General features: G+C 42.0%; 1 protein-coding gene across 4 annotated transcripts in view; it reads right to left on the reverse strand.

The window, feature by feature from the left end:
- The window catches only part of SPATS2L (spermatogenesis associated serine rich 2 like), a 187,100-nt gene that overhangs the window by 108,498 nt on the left and 60,460 nt on the right, over nt 1-18,142 (reverse strand). For 3 of the 4 annotated variants that reach the window (XM_086955464.1, XM_086955467.1, XM_086955466.1), the window contains exon 3: nt 2,178-2,251. In XM_086955464.1, coding sequence (XP_086811590.1) covers nt 2,178-2,216 — 39 coding nt within the window. In that variant the 5' untranslated portion in view covers nt 2,217-2,251. The remainder of the gene's footprint in view (nt 1-2,177; nt 2,252-18,142) is intronic. The other variant, XM_086955465.1, reaches the window with a different exon arrangement.

The raw sequence follows: 18,142 nt of genomic DNA on the forward strand, positions 1-18,142 counted from the left end.
AGTGCTGTTATGTTTGCCGCTAGTGTTTTCTTCCTTCTGTTTATTCATAGTTGTTGTATAAAAGTCATCTTTGTGCACGAGTCCATGTTGGGAGGATCCACCCTAAAACCTGCTGATGTAATAAGCTTGGCGTGTGGACAGTCATAGACCAAAGTGGGGGCGGCTGCCTCGGTACCATGTGCTCGTGGCAGTGTTCGGCGGTTATCCTCTGCATGCGACTTAATGCATCGAGACTGATATGTTTCTAAATTGCAATGTTTTAAATGCATGAATGCACATTTGTCATGCCCAATCGCTGCTCTGATATTATTGAAATGTCTAATGCACTGTAACATCTCTAAAAAGGCTAATAAACAGATTTGACAAGTTTTCTAAAACAAAATAGCTCAAACCATAATGCACCTCAACTTTAATCAGCAGAATGTTAATTTCAGGAAGTTGTTCACCCAGAGGGTTTGTCACAAGTCTTTTGTGACCCCAGACAAGCTGGGGCCAGGACAGGGAGGAAAGCGATGTCTGATACCTCATGGGTAGAAACCTCTACTTCAAAGTGGGCACCAGGTATAAATATGGGACCCTTACACCCAACTCTTCAGTACACTTCTTGGCCATGTGGACTCTACCAGGAAGAAGGACTGCTGCGCTGCTGAAAGGACTCCCACTTTGCTGGACTGCTGCCCGTAAGGACTGCTGTCCTGCTGTGCTGCCATCTTGCCTGGGTAAGAAAGACTGGACCTGCTTCTCTAAATCCAGGACACCAGAGTGATTCCATGGGGATTTGGCTGGCTCCTGATCACAAGCCTTAGGGACAGAGCAGACTTCCAACTACCTTGAACCCAGCATCTGGACTCTGCCACCTTGGAATCCTGCCCTCCCAAGTGATGCCACCCCAATCCTGGACCCTTGGAAGTGGGCCTGAAGGTGCTCTGCCAGTCCATCTGTGGATTCAGCAGAACCAACATTCCTCCTCTGTGGCACAGCGCATTTTGCTGCAGAACTGGTGCATTGCCTCTGCTGCCTTCCCCGATGCAAAGACTTCATATTATCCATCGCAGCCCATCGGAACTGCTGATGCACGACACATCTGCATGCAAAGACATTGTCTCACCTAATGCAGCTCATGCAAGGATATCATATTGCATTTCACAGCTCCCCGGGATAGCTGCTGCGCGACATGTCTCTTTAACCAGACTTTGCATCACCGACGCTGCACAAAACAACTTCAACGCGGGACTCTGCATTGTTTCAAAAAATGGATTACGGTACTGCATTCTTCAGTTCTAAGTGGGTCCATGTTGCCAGCCTGTGTCTCATTTCTGCTGGCTCTCTGCAGTGAGGCGACGCTCTTTCTCCATAACAGAGGAGCCGCCACTGTATGTAAATGATGTAAAGGGAAACCCACACACGCACGTACAGATTCATACGCTTTAATTTAACAATGAACGCTGTATAAAATATGGGGAAATATACATTTATGGAAGCATATAGGAGGCAATCAAAATTACCTTAAAAAAACCTTATATATTTTGGAAGTCTTTGCTGTCTCAAAGCAAGTAGGTGTCCTTTCTTGTTACAAAAAGTAGCCATCTTCCCTTGGTGTTTGGAATATAGTCCCTGGCATTGGAACGTTTAAAGTTCATTTACTCACTTAAACCTTTGTGCTTCACATTCTGGATGTTTTTAGTGTTTGAGCATGGATTTATGACATTTGCAGCTTAAACGATCAATGTTCTCCCTGGGAAATATTCTTATGACGGTGTTGCTTCACAGGTCTCTGGTCATTGGTGTTTTATTTAACCTGTTTGGGCAACTAGTGGCGGACTGGGATAGAGGATAACACGACTCAGAGAACTGGAAAACACATGCACTTGCATGGATTGATTAACAATAAAGAAGAAACTAGTTCGGTAAATGGTAAGCAGTGGAAGGAAACAAGTCAGCTAATCAGAAGGATGGTAAGAGGATATGGTCCCGGGGAGGGACAATCATAAGAAGAGGAAGGGAAGCGATCGAATGAGGTGAACACATGTGAGTGAAATTAAACCGAACCAATGGTTATCAATAGGTGGGATTTAAGCCCACTGTAAGGATAGTGTGACCCCTCATATTTTATATTAAAACTACCCAAACCTCTTGCTATGATCATTTTATTAGGTTGTTCATTCATTTACAATTACCTTTTCCTTCATGTTGCTTTGATAAACGGTCTCAGCCATCTTTGCCTTTCCTCCACTTAGAAAGAGATAACTGTCTGGAACAACAAAGGGAGAGAAAGTGATTGGCATCTTGGGTACCTAATGGGTATTCTTCCTGAACACCATTATTGCTGACAGTTGTGAAAGTTGTTTTTGATTTGTTTCTTCTACACGTGTACTGTTACAGTGATCAATAAATGTACATTGATTTATACGTATTATCATGATACTTTGTTAATATATTGCTAAATGCATGCATTAGAGTCACACACAAGATAAACATTCCTTGATCAGCAGCAGAAACTATATTTGGGGTGGAGTAGATCCTGCCTTCTTGTGTACAGCGGCAATGAACCACTTTAAGCCAACATTCTCCAAGACTGGTGCCGCTCATTCACCAGTTGACAGATAAATAAACATATTTTCCACAGTATGTTAGAAACAAATGGAATGGCCAAACAAAGTGAATGAGGCGACATCTACTGGGTGCAAAAGTCAATGACATGGTGCGCTCAACAGAGAGGGAAAGCCAAGAGTAGCCGAGCAGCTGGTAGAACGGGAACAGGATTAGGTCACACGAGATGCGGCCAAACACCTGATTGATTCTGCCCCAGCTTCAGCAGGAATTCTTTCCATTTCCTGATAGACAAGCCTGCCACTGTCACCATCATATTTTAATACAATCTGAGAAGTCTGTGCATTAAATACATATTTTTTTTATTTAATTAGAGGATGGCTGCTGAAAAATAATATTTTTGTGGTTCTAAAATTAGCTACACATACAAACAGAGATGACAAATACTAAGGCTATGCTTAAACTTGGAACCCTTTGCTTGCAATAAATATGTTCTCACCTCGGTATTCTCGCACCTGGAAGTAGCACTTGAAATGTGTGGAAGAAAACAAACGAGCTGCTATATTTTCGCAGTACTTTTAATTCCTGATTAAACCGGTAAACCACTTTACTACCTGGATTTGAAATTACTGTCCTGTAATGATTGCCTGTGTGGCCAAGCACTTCCTTTGAGAAGTAGTTGACTTTGTTCTCTAGAATGAGTAGGTAAGATGAACCAGGTCCGGTTTAGTTATCTGCGAGTGGTGTGGTCAGAGGTGCTGTGCTACCGGATGTCTGGCTGATAAGGTTATTTAGGCTGTGCTTACCTGATGGAGGTCAGTGTACTCATGTATTTTGTGATACCTTATGTTATTGGGTGACATGAAGGGAGAAGGTGTCAAGGCATCATGAAAATCTGTGATGTAGAATTTGGTGATGTTTTTGTGTTTGTGGGATTGGTTGTTTTTTTGACAAAGGGTTCTATGATGACGAGGTCACTGGTGCATGGAAGTGTGATTATGTCAGAGCGCAGTGTTGTGTGGGGAGAGCATTCATTTTAGTTTCTGTGAAGCATCACAATTTGGATCTGACCTCATTCCATGAGAGACTTTAAATTGCTAACATAGTGGTGGTGTTGTGTGGTATTGTATATTGTGCATGGTGTTTTGGGTCATGTGCTACTGATACAAACGTCGAATGACCAAATGCACCCTAAATGAGGGTGATCTGATTTTCACCCTCATGTTCGTACGCAGATCATTATTAGACAATTCTTTGATGTGTACCCAAAGGACCCAGGATCGTTAAGAAAATTCCTTATTGTAATGATTATATCATACATATTTTCTTATGCTTGTAACACCTTTTAGAAAGTTACATTTTTTCTTTCTTTTGTCCTAATTTTGCTTGTTTTTATATGATGTAATAAATAAATGTATTAAAAAAAAACAGCCTGGAAAGATTTTCAATCATTTGGAAGAATAATAAATTCAGCTAATGTATCAGCAGTAAAGAACTAATGCAGGACATTGATCTCCACACGGGAGTATCAGAAAGTATTGAGAATGGATAACAAGTGTCTAGTTTTGAATTTTTTTCTTTTCAAGAAAACTGTTCGGAACTTTTTAAGAGATTGACAGAAGAGATACAAGATTAAACAACATTCTCCCAGCTATTATTATTGGTATGCATTTTCCTACAGATAACCTAGAAGTCTTGAAGCAGTTGGTTGTGTTTTGCATCATTATAACTGGTGGATTGGGAATCTACAAGCAGGGCGCTATTATCATTGTCAACAAACATTTGCAAATATTTAAAGTTACTATTGAAGAAATAGGGCAACCACACTCCTGACCTCTCTCCTTTATTCAGAATATTCAGAAATAAATAGAGGAACTCAAGAAGAGGAACTTGTTAAGTCATCTCAGTTATCAGTTCCAAATAGAAGCCATCATATATCACCTCCCTGCTTGCTGCATGAGGGTAAGGACACTCGGGTGGTTGTGGTCAGACCTTTACAGTTTCAAAAGAAGTGTTTTATTGTGCTAACATAGTAAGAATCCAAAAGCAACTACAGAGGGAGACTTTGGCTTCCTCCAAAACATTTGTCTTTTGAATTGAGCATTACAGAAGGTTCTGGGAGCCTGACCTTAAGTGATGTCAGTTTGTAGAACGGGGGCACTCTGGTGAAGCATGGTCCCTAAAGCCTGGACACTATACCTAGATTCCTGGCTTCTGTTACTCTATTAAGATCTTCAAATCTTCTGTCATTTGAGCAGCCTAAGCAGAAGGCCAAAAGCTTTTCCCTCCCTTACTGACTCCGAAAAAAAATGCACTTTTTCATTGAACTTGGAGAAGATAGTTAAACATATGCATATTTATTTAGCCTTCTTCTGTAAGGGTGTTTTCACTACCATGAGGACCTGGTAGTTGGTTAGCTATGAAGTCCATTCAGAAACTGGGCAGGTATTCAATTAGCATTGAGAGGGTCTCACTGTGATGGACTGATGAGAAGGAAGCTGCAGAATCTGTTGGCAGTCAATGGGATTTCTAAAACCTTAGAGTGGTGTGAAAATCCTTAAGATGAACACAAATAAACACGCGTATCTTTCATACTGACATGAAAATGTTTACGTTTTTATTTGAGATGCTCATGGTTTTGAGGAAAAAAAAGAAAATATTTCAGTTCTAGCATATCATATTTTTGACAATTCTAGAGGTGTTTTACTCCTCAATATTTCCCATGACCGATTTAATGATAAAAGTGAAGAATGTGTATGGATAATAGAACTGAAGAATATTTTAGAATTATGCCGATTTATTTACTTTTTTAACCATTTTACAGTCACCAGAGCTGACTAGTGCCTTTGTGGTTGAGACTGGGGCTTCCACTACTGCCACCTGAGCTGAATCTTCGCAGTATCATAACGCAACTGATCTACTTCATCTGATTATATATTATTATTGGAAGAGAATTCGTGCTGAAAAGATTTATACACTATTTGAAAAAGCTTTTGGCTGTGAAAGATGCACATATGGAAGCATCACCAGGAAGTAACAGTCAATCTCACTGACATTTTAAGAGTTCATAAAACCGGTTTTGTTTTCAAGTCAGATGAATGATTCAAAGGCAGAATCTGTTCAATTATGGCTCTGTGAACTGGGCCACGTACTTCACCCTCCAGGTAACGATGGGGAGCAGTCATAGGCTTCTCAGGGAGGTACTGCGGGGATGCATGAGCCAGCATTCAATAAATCAACAAAACAACAAAATAATCTTAATGTCCAGCTCAGTGCTTGTCGGTGAGAATGTACTTTAACAACAACACAGTTGCACTAAATACTACACAATTTAATGATCTCAGAAGTCAGAGTTCTCCCTCTTCAACGAGTCCTGGTTGCACAGCAGTCCTTTGCATGTTCTGTGGAGCACTCACTTTGTTGGTCAAAAAGGACTTGAAACTGGAACACAGTCCCACTTTTATACATTTCTGTACAGGAGATGTTGATCTAATGTCTCAAACTGAAGCACCGATTTGGGGTGGTTCTCCTTTCAGAGATTATCTTTAGGTTGACCCCTAGACTCAGCCTATTTAGAGGGTGATGCTTCGCACAGCAGGTAGCCCTGGGATGATCTCCATCCTGGAGTATCCAGAACAGAGGCAAAAAAGTTGCGCTTTCTGCATCTGACCATCATCAGTCCAACTAAAAGAGTAATCCGGTACAGACAAAAAGGCATATCCACACTTTTTGCAGCAGTGTCTGCAGCAGCACCCTTACCATCCACCAAATGGCAGTGCTCAGGAATACTAATCAGCAGCACCTTGATAATCAAAAGGCCACTTTAATTTCTAAAGGGAGCCCTGTCTTCATTATCCTCAACTCTGTGTCTGTGTTTCCCACCTCCAGCAACAGGAATGCACAAAATACACTTACTTTGTATGGGAGCTCAGTCCTCACCCTCCATCTTGTGCTAGGCCAAGCCAGGCATTTCCCAAAAGGTAGCCATCTTAATCCTCCTTACATCAGTGTCTGGGTCTCCGTCCTCCAGTTACAGGACTGCAGGCAATGTACTTCCAATATCTGGGTGCACAGGCGTCCCCCTCCTTACCCTCCATCTTGTACTAGGCCAGGTCGAGTGCATCCAAATCTATCCAATTGATTCATTTCTATGACTCAGTCACACACTATGCAAGTGTTACACACACTAAACAAGATTGGTACGCACTCTGGTGTCTCCACAAGGGTCTTGGTAGATACATAAAGGTGGAACTTTACACTGCTGGGCCAGTAGGCCTCAATCCCAGGGGCACAGATAAAAAGTTCTGGTCACACTATTGATTTCTTTTAACCATGACATACTGCCACCACCGCTCTAAGCTTCATACCCACAACAGGGACAGGAGTGTGGTCAGATTTGGTGTGCCCCTTCTGGTCAGGACAGGCCCAGGATCAAAATCAGGTCTAGGTGTTCTGTGCGCATGCTTAGATTAGTGTGAAACCTGTTCCAGAATAATAGTCAGGAGACCAGATACAGATGTATTTGTGTAATCAGGGCAGGGGAGCAGACCCGTATTTCATGCAGGGGACATTCCCATCGCAACAGAAGTTGTGTTTTTTTATTATCAAGAATGTATATATCATATTTGTAATTTTCTATGTATGTGCATCTGTTGTGTTTACATTTTTATGATGTGATTTGTATAGGTGTCTGAAATGTTCACAGCTACAGAGCTATTTTTATAGAAATTACACATTTTATAACATTTGTGAAATGTGATGTATCTAGATATACGCGATGTCAGGATGTATATGACTATTTTTTAATTACCTCAATTTTTGTGGATTGGGTTTCAGATATAGGACAGGCCCTTTAGTGAATTGACTTTAGTAGCCCAGGATGTACTACTACTTCATATGAAAAAAACACTTTGTGAATTGGCCCCATTGTTATTCGAAATGCTATCAAGTTCCCATGTTAGGAAGACATTTCTAGCTTTAAAAATACACTGCAGCTGGAGTAATGTGATGCTTAGCGTTCTGCTTTGAAGAGGGATGTGGTGGATTGTGGGAAAAAATGAAGTCATTCAAATTGTGGATTAGCTGCAGAGTGTCAATCTATCACGACATTTCTATAGCCTGAAGTGGATCTGGTCTTGAAGTCAGACTGTGGAAGGTGGCTGTCAATGTGCAGGCGACATGATTGGTGAAACTATCCCACTTGGTAGATCCTACTTATCCTCTCCCCACAGCTCAGCTGACTTTAATCGGGGTGGGCAGAAGACACCTACTATCATGGAGGCAGATAATTTGTTAATACTTTGCTAAGAATGCACATTGGTCAGGTTGAGGCTTGAGGGCTCTCAGCTGTGTTTGAGAAGCACAGAACATGCAAGAAAAACAGCTTTATTTTGGAACTGTGTTTAAATATAAGTAGGCAAATATTTGTTGTAAATGTGGGGTCTACACATCATCTTTATTTAGTTTTGCTCAAAATACCCTTTAGAGTCACAAACAGATGATGAAATGTGCTACTTGAGGTGAGCATGCTCAGTTTTGCTTGGTTTCTGCTCACAGACCCTTTATAAAGTGAAGTATGACACTATGCTTAGGCATGGGCAATTGTCTTTTGTGGTTGGACTGTGATCTTAAGAGCTTGTTATAGCTTTGCTGCTCCCAGCTGTGAGGCCACAAGGAAAGCATATGTTCTGAACCTTGATGAACTGAAGCATATGGGCCGGAGGGGCTGCACCAGTGAGTTTAAACAAGCCTATGCTTGCTTGTGGGAAGATAGGAATTTCGAGAGTTCTACATTTTTGCTTTAAAATACTGAATTTATTGGCAGATGTCAAGTCATTGGGCCTTTTTGACATCATTATTTTAGGAGCATGTTTACTTATTACCACTACAGGATGGCAATTTGAAGCAGAACCACGGGACGTTGGCTCACGTATTAAAACTGGTGCTAGAGCTCAACTCTACAGGAACTTCTTCACTAAAACAATTCTTTCTCCTGTGCAGTATTCAGTATAGTATGCAATATTAATGTGTTCTTTATTTTACATAAAACCTCAATTCATGCCTAATTTGTTCGACTATCATCCCGCCTATCATCCTGACTTTGACCTAACTCACCTTGAAATATCTTTTATCTGTGACATGGATACAAGGTCGATACACAGTGCCACAAAATAAACTTTGCAAAACACATCCAGGAGTGCAAGCATTTTGTGTTTGCTGAGCTATATATATATATACATCGAGAAAGGCAGATTGCCGGAATGCGTCTGTCAGAGCGGGGGGGGCTGTTTTGCACAAACAAAGAAACTTGAAGCAAAGACCTGTGAGTGCTCTCCTGTTTACGCTGTTGAAAAAAGAAGGAGAGAACTCTGGGTAGTTCTCAAGTTTAGGTGGAAAGCAGCTCCTGTTAGAAAACTCTCAACACCAGCAACACTCTAGATCTGCTCACCTCAAATGTCTGTTTTTCTATCAAAGTCTTTAAGCATAGGATTAGCACAGAGCCATCCACGCCGAGATAGAAAAGGACAAAGTCTTTTGCCATTTCTACAGCAAAATCTTTAAGCATAGGACTAGCACAGTGCTGTCCTTGCCGAGCTGTAAAATGACAAAAGCCATTTATCACTCCAGGCACAGTATTACAGCTTTGAATTGGTAAAATACCAACTCAGGCCAACCTGAAATGAGTAAAAGCAACCCCTGACACAGTGTTTCGCTCTAATTAGAGCTCTTCAGAGCGGTATAGCTTTGTCCAGACACAAGGGAGCATCCAGTATAAGTCAAAACAAAACCCTTTCTTCAGGCATAGAGTGACGCATAAATTATGCAAAAAAGAAGGAGAGAACTCTGGGTAGTTCTCAAGTTTAGGTGGAAAGCAGCTCCTGTTAGAGCACTCTCAACACAAGCGACAGTCTAGATCTGCTCACCTCAAATATCTGTTTTTCTATCAAAGTCTTTAAGCATAGGATTAGCACAGTGCCTACTTTGCCTAGTTCTACATGGAAAGTTTCGGCTCCAGTGTATGTGTGTGTGTTTTTAAAAGAATAAAATTGCCAGAAAAATAACCTGCGGAGTGCTGATTTCACTTGCATGTGGAGGGAGAAAGCGTGTTTGTTAATATATTTACATTTATATGTATGTATATATATATATATATATATATATATATATATATATATATATACTTTCTAGGATAGAGTTCAAGGATATGTTATCTCAAACTGTTAAGTAGAACAAATTTTGCCACTTTTAGTGGAGCTCCCCTCATTAACTTTTCACTACGAAAACAAGATCTGAAGGTAAATTTTGCCAAAAGGACGAACTTCTCTGCTACCCAGGACCTATACCCAGAGTGCAATGCATTATAGCAGTCGCTACTGAAGTGCGAAGAATAGACTTTCTAATTTTTCATATAATGAAGCCAATTCCCAAAAGCATTCATGAGTACTGGCAGCACTACTCTTTCTTTTAAGTAATACAACATGCCTTCTAGCAATCAATGAAAAGTAGTGTACAGCCCTTTCTGTTTGCATTAAGTGTATATGAATATTCCCTGAAAATTCCTATTTTAGTTGCTTCGGAGGCCATTAATAAAACATGCAAGATTACGTCAAGTAGTTCTCTTAGGTACTCCAAAACACCTTTGGAGATAGGCCCCATGATTTCTACTTTACCTAGACTCTAATGGATGTGTGAACTAAACTTTTGATCTACAACATTAAGGTATTCCATTCATGTAACTAGAAGGCCTACCACTTTCATACATAACATTGATACCAGAAGATTCTGAAACAAAGTTGCATAGTTTTCTTGGAAGCATGTTCAGTCTTCACATCAAGTATTGTTAGGTCTCGTCTTGCGTTAGGCTGCTCTCCCCATGCAAGGGCTTCTTGGAATCAATACTTTTCCAGAAGTTTGCTTTGTGCACCATCCTTGTTTTCCTTTAGTGCGTGTAATTTTGCGTCACCAATTATGCTAAACGGGGTGTTATGATTGTCCCAGAGGTCAGTGGGAGGAGGATTTCTTGATGATTACTATGGATATCTCGAGCCTCTACACTAGCATCAGTCATCATGATGGTATTGCAGCTGTTAAGACATTCCTGAATCTACGACCCGCCCGATACTTGCAACACAGTCAGATGATTCTGGACTTCATATCGTTTTGTTTGAATAACAATATTTTCGTTTTTCAGAACCAACGATACAGACAAGTAAGGGGGACTGCGATGGGAACCTGCTTCGCCCCCAGTTACGCGAACCTTTTCGTGGGCTGGTGGGAGAAGCAGGTGGCCTGGGCAGACGATAAAACCCCCTGGGTGGAGAAGGTGATATGCTGGAGGAGGTATATCGACGACCTCTTTCTTATTTGGAGGGGGTCGGAAGACTCAGCTATGGACTACATTAGGATTCTGAATCAGAATGACCTTAACCTGCATTTCACCTGTACAATAAGCAAGAGTGAGGTTAACTATTTAGATCTCAAAGTTTTCGTTGATGCAGGCAAGATCCAGACCGCCCTCTTTAGAAAAGAGACGGCGGGCAACTCTGTCCTCCACGGACGTAGCAGCCACCCGACCTCCCTGGTTAAGAGTATCCCCTACGGGGAACTGTTGAGGATCAAGCGCAACAGTTCTCTGGAGAGAGATTATACAGAGGCCGCTCAACAAAGTGTTAAACGCTTTAAATCTCGCGGCTACTCCGTATCTACCCTCCTTCAAGCTGAGAAAAAGGCAGAGAAAGTCAACAGAGATACCCTCCTACAGGATAAGAAGATAGGCAGCCCTAAAGAAGGAAGTGGCATCATTAGACTGATCACTAATTATTCAGTGGCAGCTAATAAGGTTAGAGCCATCATGGCTAAGAACTGGGGGATCTTGAAATCCGATAACGTAATCGGAAAAGATCTACAACAACACCCCATGATTACCTTTAGGAGATTAAGATCTTTAAAAGACACACTAGTCACTAGCCATCTACCGAAGGGCAGATCCAAAGGAGAACTGCAGTCTATGCATGGCTCGTATCCATGCGGGAAATGCAAAGCCTGCAGTAACAGTCAGAGGGTATTAAGCTATCAAGTGCCACACAGGGACTCAAAAGTGAAAATTAACAAGTTTATTACTTGTTCAACCACATTTGTGGTATACTGTCTTAAGTGCCCCTGCGAACGGATGTACGTAGGTAGCACCACGAAAGCAGTAAAGTTGAGAATCCTGGAGCACCAACGAGCCATTGCAAATAAAGATGAAAATTATCCAATGGCCCGTCATTTTGCTAGCCACCACGACAGCGACAGGACAAAACTCAGCTTTTTCAGCTTAGACTGCATCCCTCAAGATGTTAGGGGTGGAGACTTGAAAAGGCGACTCAGACGTTTGGAGTCTCGGTATATTATCGACCTCCAAACGAAGTCACCAGGAGGACTTAATGCAGGGGAGGAGCTACTATCACACCTATGAACACTTCTACTTGTTTCTGAACCACGACACTGTCTGTAGAAGTATCTTTCGTTCATTCTAGTTAAGACATAGTTAGTAATTGGTTTCAGAAGAACAACACCCCCCCACTCCACACCCCTTTCCTTTAGTTAGGGTTTATGTTGTGTGGTTCTGTTAATACTGGTATTTGTGTGTATGGCCATCCAGGCCTCAATTATTACCATAGATTAATAACTCATGGGGATTGTGTTATTTCTACTGTATACCAACAACACGGTATGACTAGGAAAGCAATGGAGATTTTCATTGTTATAGTAATTTGTGTTAAATAGCCCATCCAGGGCGTAATCAGTTATCAACACGATAATAGTATATTTATGAATGTTCAGTTTATTTACTTTCATTGCTTGCAAGTGAAAAAGCGGAATGTAAATTGTAAATAGCGCGATTTCATCGTTACAAGATGGCGCTTTCATTTGACCTTTTGAACCTTTCTTTGTTTCAATGAATTTTGCCTTATCTATTGCTGCACTGCCGACGCCAGCTGACACTGACGAAGGCAAGTGCTGAAACGCGTCTGATCCTATTCTTTTTGCGCTAAATAAACCGGACTTGGTTTATACCTGCTGCGAGTGCCGTCTTGTTGCTTTCTGCTGCCGGTCCCCGGTAGCAGAGTTGCGGAGCTTGAAATATATATATATATATATATATATATATATATATATACTTTCTAGGATAGAGTTCAAGGATATGTTATCTCAAACTGTTAAGTAGAACAAATTTTGCCACTTTTAGTGGAGCTCCCCTCATTAACTTTTCACTACGAAAACAAGATCTGAAGGTAAATTTTGCCAAAAGGACGAACTTCTCTGCTACCCAGGACCTATACCCAGAGTGCAATGCATTATAGCAGTCGCTACTGAAGTGCGAAGAATAGACTTTCTAATTTTTCATATAATGAAGCCAATTCCCAAAAGCATTCATGAGTACTGGCAGCACTACTCTTTCTTTTAAGTAATACAACATGCCTTCTAGCAATCAATGAAAAGTAGTGTACAGCCCTTTCTGTTTGCATTAAGTGTATATGAATATTCCCTGAAAATTCCTATTTTAGTTGCTTCGGAGGCCATTAATAAAACATGCAAGATTACGTCAAGTAGTTCTCTTAGGTACTCCAAAACACCTTTGGAGATAGGCCCCATGATTTCTACTTTACCTAGACTCTAATGGATGTGTGAACTAAACTTTTGATCTACAACATTAAGGTATTCCATTCATGTAACTAGAAGGCCTACCACTTTCATACATAACATTGATACCAGAAGATTCTGAAACAAAGTTGCATAGTTTTCTTGGAAGCATGTTCAGTCTTCACATCAAGTATTGTTAGGTCTCGTCTTGCGTTAGGCTGCTCTCCCCATGCAAGGGCTTCTTGGAATCAATACTTTTCCAGAAGTTTGCTTTGTGCACCATCCTTGTTTTCCTTTAGTGCGTGTAATTTTGCGTCACCAATTATGCTAAACGGGGTGTTATGATTGTCCCAGAGGTCAGTGGGAGGAGGATTTCTTGATGATTACTATGGATATCTCGAGCCTCTACACTAGCATCAGTCATCATGATGGTATTGCAGCTGTTAAGACATTCCTGAATCTACGACCCGCCCGATACTTGCAACACAGTCAGATGATTCTGGACTTCATATCGTTTTGTTTGAATAACAATATTTTCGTTTTTCAGAACCAACGATACAGACAAGTAAGGGGGACTGCGATGGGAACCTGCTTCGCCCCCAGTTACGCGAACCTTTTCGTGGGCTGGTGGGAGAAGCAGGTGGCCTGGGCAGACGATAAAACCCCCTGGGTGGAGAAGGTGATATGCTGGAGGAGGTATATCGACGACCTCTTTCTTATTTGGAGGGGGTCGGAAGACTCAGCTATGGACTACATTAGGATTCTGAATCAGAATGACCTTAACCTGCATTTCACCTGTACAATAAGCAAGAGTGAGGTTAACTATTTAGATCTCAAAGTTTTCGTTGATGCAGGCAAGATCCAGACCGCCCTCTTTAGAAAAGAGACGGCGGGCAACTCTGTCCTCCACGGACGTAGCAGCCACCCGACCTCCCTGGTTAAGAGTATCCCCTACGGGGAACTGTTGAGGATCAAGCGCAACAGTTCTCTGGAGAGAGATTATACAGAGGCCGCTCAACAAAGTGTTAAACGCTTTAAATCTCGCGGCTACTCCGTATCTACCCTCCTTCAAGCTGAGAAAAAGGCAGAGAAAGTCAACAGAGATACCCTCCTACAGGATAAGAAGATAGGCAGCCCTAAAGAAGGAAGTGGCATCATTAGACTGATCACTAATTATTCAGTGGCAGCTAATAAGGTTAGAGCCATCATGGCTAAGAACTGGGGGATCTTGAAATCCGATAACGTAATCGGAAAAGATCTACAACAACACCCCATGATTACCTTTAGGAGATTAAGATCTTTAAAAGACACACTAGTCACTAGCCATCTACCGAAGGGCAGATCCAAAGGAGAACTGCAGTCTATGCATGGCTCGTATCCATGCGGGAAATGCAAAGCCTGCAGTAACAGTCAGAGGGTATTAAGCTATCAAGTGCCACACAGGGACTCAAAAGTGAAAATTAACAAGTTTATTACTTGTTCAACCACATTTGTGGTATACTGTCTTAAGTGCCCCTGCGAACGGATGTACGTAGGTAGCACCACGAAAGCAGTAAAGTTGAGAATCCTGGAGCACCAACGAGCCATTGCAAATAAAGATGAAAATTATCCAATGGCCCGTCATTTTGCTAGCCACCACGACAGCGACAGGACAAAACTCAGCTTTTTCAGCTTAGACTGCATCCCTCAAGATGTTAGGGGTGGAGACTTGAAAAGGCGACTCAGACGTTTGGAGTCTCGGTATATTATCGACCTCCAAACGAAGTCACCAGGAGGACTTAATGCAGGGGAGGAGCTACTATCACACCTATGAACACTTCTACTTGTTTCTGAACCACGACACTGTCTGTAGAAGTATCTTTCGTTCATTCTAGTTAAGACATAGTTAGTAATTGGTTTCAGAAGAACAACACCCCCCCACTCCACACCCCTTTCCTTTAGTTAGGGTTTATGTTGTGTGGTTCTGTTAATACTGGTATTTGTGTGTATGGCCATCCAGGCCTCAATTATTACCATAGATTAATAACTCATGGGGATTGTGTTATTTCTACTGTATACCAACAACACGGTATGACTAGGAAAGCAATGGAGATTTTCATTGTTATAGTAATTTGTGTTAAATAGCCCATCCAGGGCGTAATCAGTTATCAACACGATAATAGTATATTTATGAATGTTCAGTTTATTTACTTTCATTGCTTGCAAGTGAAAAAGCGGAATGTAAATTGTAAATAGCGCGATTTCATCGTTACAAGATGGCGCTTTCATTTGACCTTTTGAACCTTTCTTTGTTTCAATGAATTTTGCCTTATCTATTGCTGCACTGCCGACGCCAGCTGACACTGACGAAGGCAAGTGCTGAAACGCGTCTGATCCTATTCTTTTTGCGCTAAATAAACCGGACTTGGTTTATACCTGCTGCGAGTGCCGTCTTGTTGCTTTCTGCTGCCGGTCCCCGGTAGCAGAGTTGCGGAGCTTGAAATATATATATATATATATATATATATATATATATATATATATATATATATATATATATATATATATATATATATATATATACTTTCTAGGATAGAGTTCAAGGATATGTTATCTCAAACTGTTAAGTAGAACAAATTTTGCCACTTTTAGTGGAGCTCCCCTCATTAACTTTTCACTACGAAAACAAGATCTGAAGGTAAATTTTGCCAAAAGGACGAACTTCTCTGCTACCCAGGACCTATACCCAGAGTGCAATGCATTATAGCAGTCGCTACTGAAGTGCGAAGAATAGACTTTCTAATTTTTCATATAATGAAGCCAATTCCCAAAAGCATTCATGAGTACTGGCAGCACTACTCTTTCTTTTAAGTAATACAACATGCCTTCTAGCAATCAATGAAAAGTAGTGTACAGCCCTTTCTGTTTGCATTAAGTGTATATGAATATTCCCTGAAAATTCCTATTTTAGTTGCTTCGGAGGCCATTAATAAAACATGCAAGATTACGTCAAGTAGTTCTCTTAGGTACTCCAAAACACCTTTGGAGATAGGCCCCATGATTTCTACTTTACCTAGACTCTAATGGATGTGTGAACTAAACTTTTGATCTACAACATTAAGGTATTCCATTCATGTAACTAGAAGGCCTACCACTTTCATACATAACATTGATACCAGAAGATTCTGAAACAAAGTTGCATAGTTTTCTTGGAAGCATGTTCAGTCTTCACATCAAGTATTGTTAGGTCTCGTCTTGCGTTAGGCTGCTCTCCCCATGCAAGGGCTTCTTGGAATCAATACTTTTCCAGAAGTTTGCTTTGTGCACCATCCTTGTTTTCCTTTAGTGCGTGTAATTTTGCGTCACCAATTATGCTAAACGGGGTGTTATGATTGTCCCAGAGGTTTTTTAGTCCCTCCTATTTACCTCCCTGTCCACTTTTTCCCCCGCCCACGTGGACTGGATGTTTTACGGGCGGCGTGACTGAGTCTCCTTCATTTGTCAACACGCACTATTTCTTTTTACAATGCTGACAGCTTTTTGGAAAGTGCCCCTTGGGCGGACTCTCTACCTCGTCTTCAGACCCCAGGCGGCACCACGTCCTCCTCTTGCCATCTCCCTCGTGCGCCGCCAGGTCGTCCAACGTGTCGCCATTACTTCAGATAAATAATTCATCTATGTGCACCCGGAGGGGCCACCAGTTGCTCGCTGCCGAGCTCTTCCAGCCTGGAGACGAATCGAAGCTTCCAAGAAAGATGAGGAGAGAGAAAGGCTGCTGCTCACACCTAAAGGGGCCGGAGCAGGCTAAAGGGGCCGGAGCAAACACAGTGTGCCTAGTTGCGCTCGGCTCCCACAGTCAGGAGGAGTGTATGCTCGCCCGTTCCTCCCCAACCACCTTCCATGAGTGAGGAGTTCCGACGTCCGCCGCTCAATTCCAAAACTCGGCGCTAATGTGTGCGCGTTGAGGAGGTCTGCCCTGCCGCCAGAGAGACGCTTCTCTATGAGGGATGCACCACCCCAGCCTGACAGCTCTTAAAGCGACAGGAGCCACGCAGCCAACAGCAGACACCATTCCTCTGCGGCCTGGCCAAAAAGTGAGGGAGGGATGCAGCGGTGGCACGGCAACCACACTTGTCTGGCCCAGCAGCAGCAGCCTGCACTACTTCACGTGCCTCCCCTCAGCAGCCCCATCGGACCTATCCTCCCTGGCGCTCCGAGCAGAAGACGCAATTAAATGGTCTGCCCTGCATGCCTGTTACTGGGAAAGAAAAGGAAGGCAGCAGAGCGGGCACATACTGCAACTATGTAGGCATGTGTTGGTACTTTTAATACATTTATAGCGTTTGATTTAAAACATTATTTTAGTACAAGGCGGTTTTTTAAATTGCTTCTGTGTTTTGGTACTTTTAATAAATCCGCTTTTTGGATTAGATGCCAATTACCAGTTTACTTTATTAATACTAAAACCTGTGGCTTTAAAATACAACCTGGATCCTCTAATCTTTGGCACGTTTTCCTAGCTGCCCCTGTTTTGAACCTGAGCTTTTAGTTTGTGTTTCAGATGATCCTTTTGGAAGTTGTTATTTTATAAATAAGGCTTCCTGGTTTGGAAAGTACGTAACTTTCCCAATTGCAGCTTGGTGGTGATGTCATTGCAGGCATGGCCCTCATTAGTACAGTTAACTTAGGGAGCTTCTACAAAGCAGCTATGCTGTGACTGTAATTACACGTTCTATTGAAGAGAGTTGCCTTCCTGTTTGGGGGACGCACTTGAATACGTGCCCTACGCAGACTCCAAGCCACACTGTACTGTGTTGGTTAGGGCTATTATCTGACATGTACGCACCGACCGTGACCTCACAGGGCCCTGAAAGGTCATTACATCCCCCTGACCCACACCAGTGACTAGTTTTCAACTTCTCAATATTGTAACTGGGTGTGTTTAGTTTTCTATTTCCGGTCCTAGCCATTTGGGTTGCTGCAGTTA

Source organism: Lissotriton vulgaris, chromosome 2_1 (assembly GCF_964263255.1).
Source record: "Lissotriton vulgaris chromosome 2_1, aLisVul1.2, whole genome shotgun sequence".
Taxonomy (NCBI): domain Eukaryota; kingdom Metazoa; phylum Chordata; class Amphibia; order Caudata; family Salamandridae; genus Lissotriton; species Lissotriton vulgaris.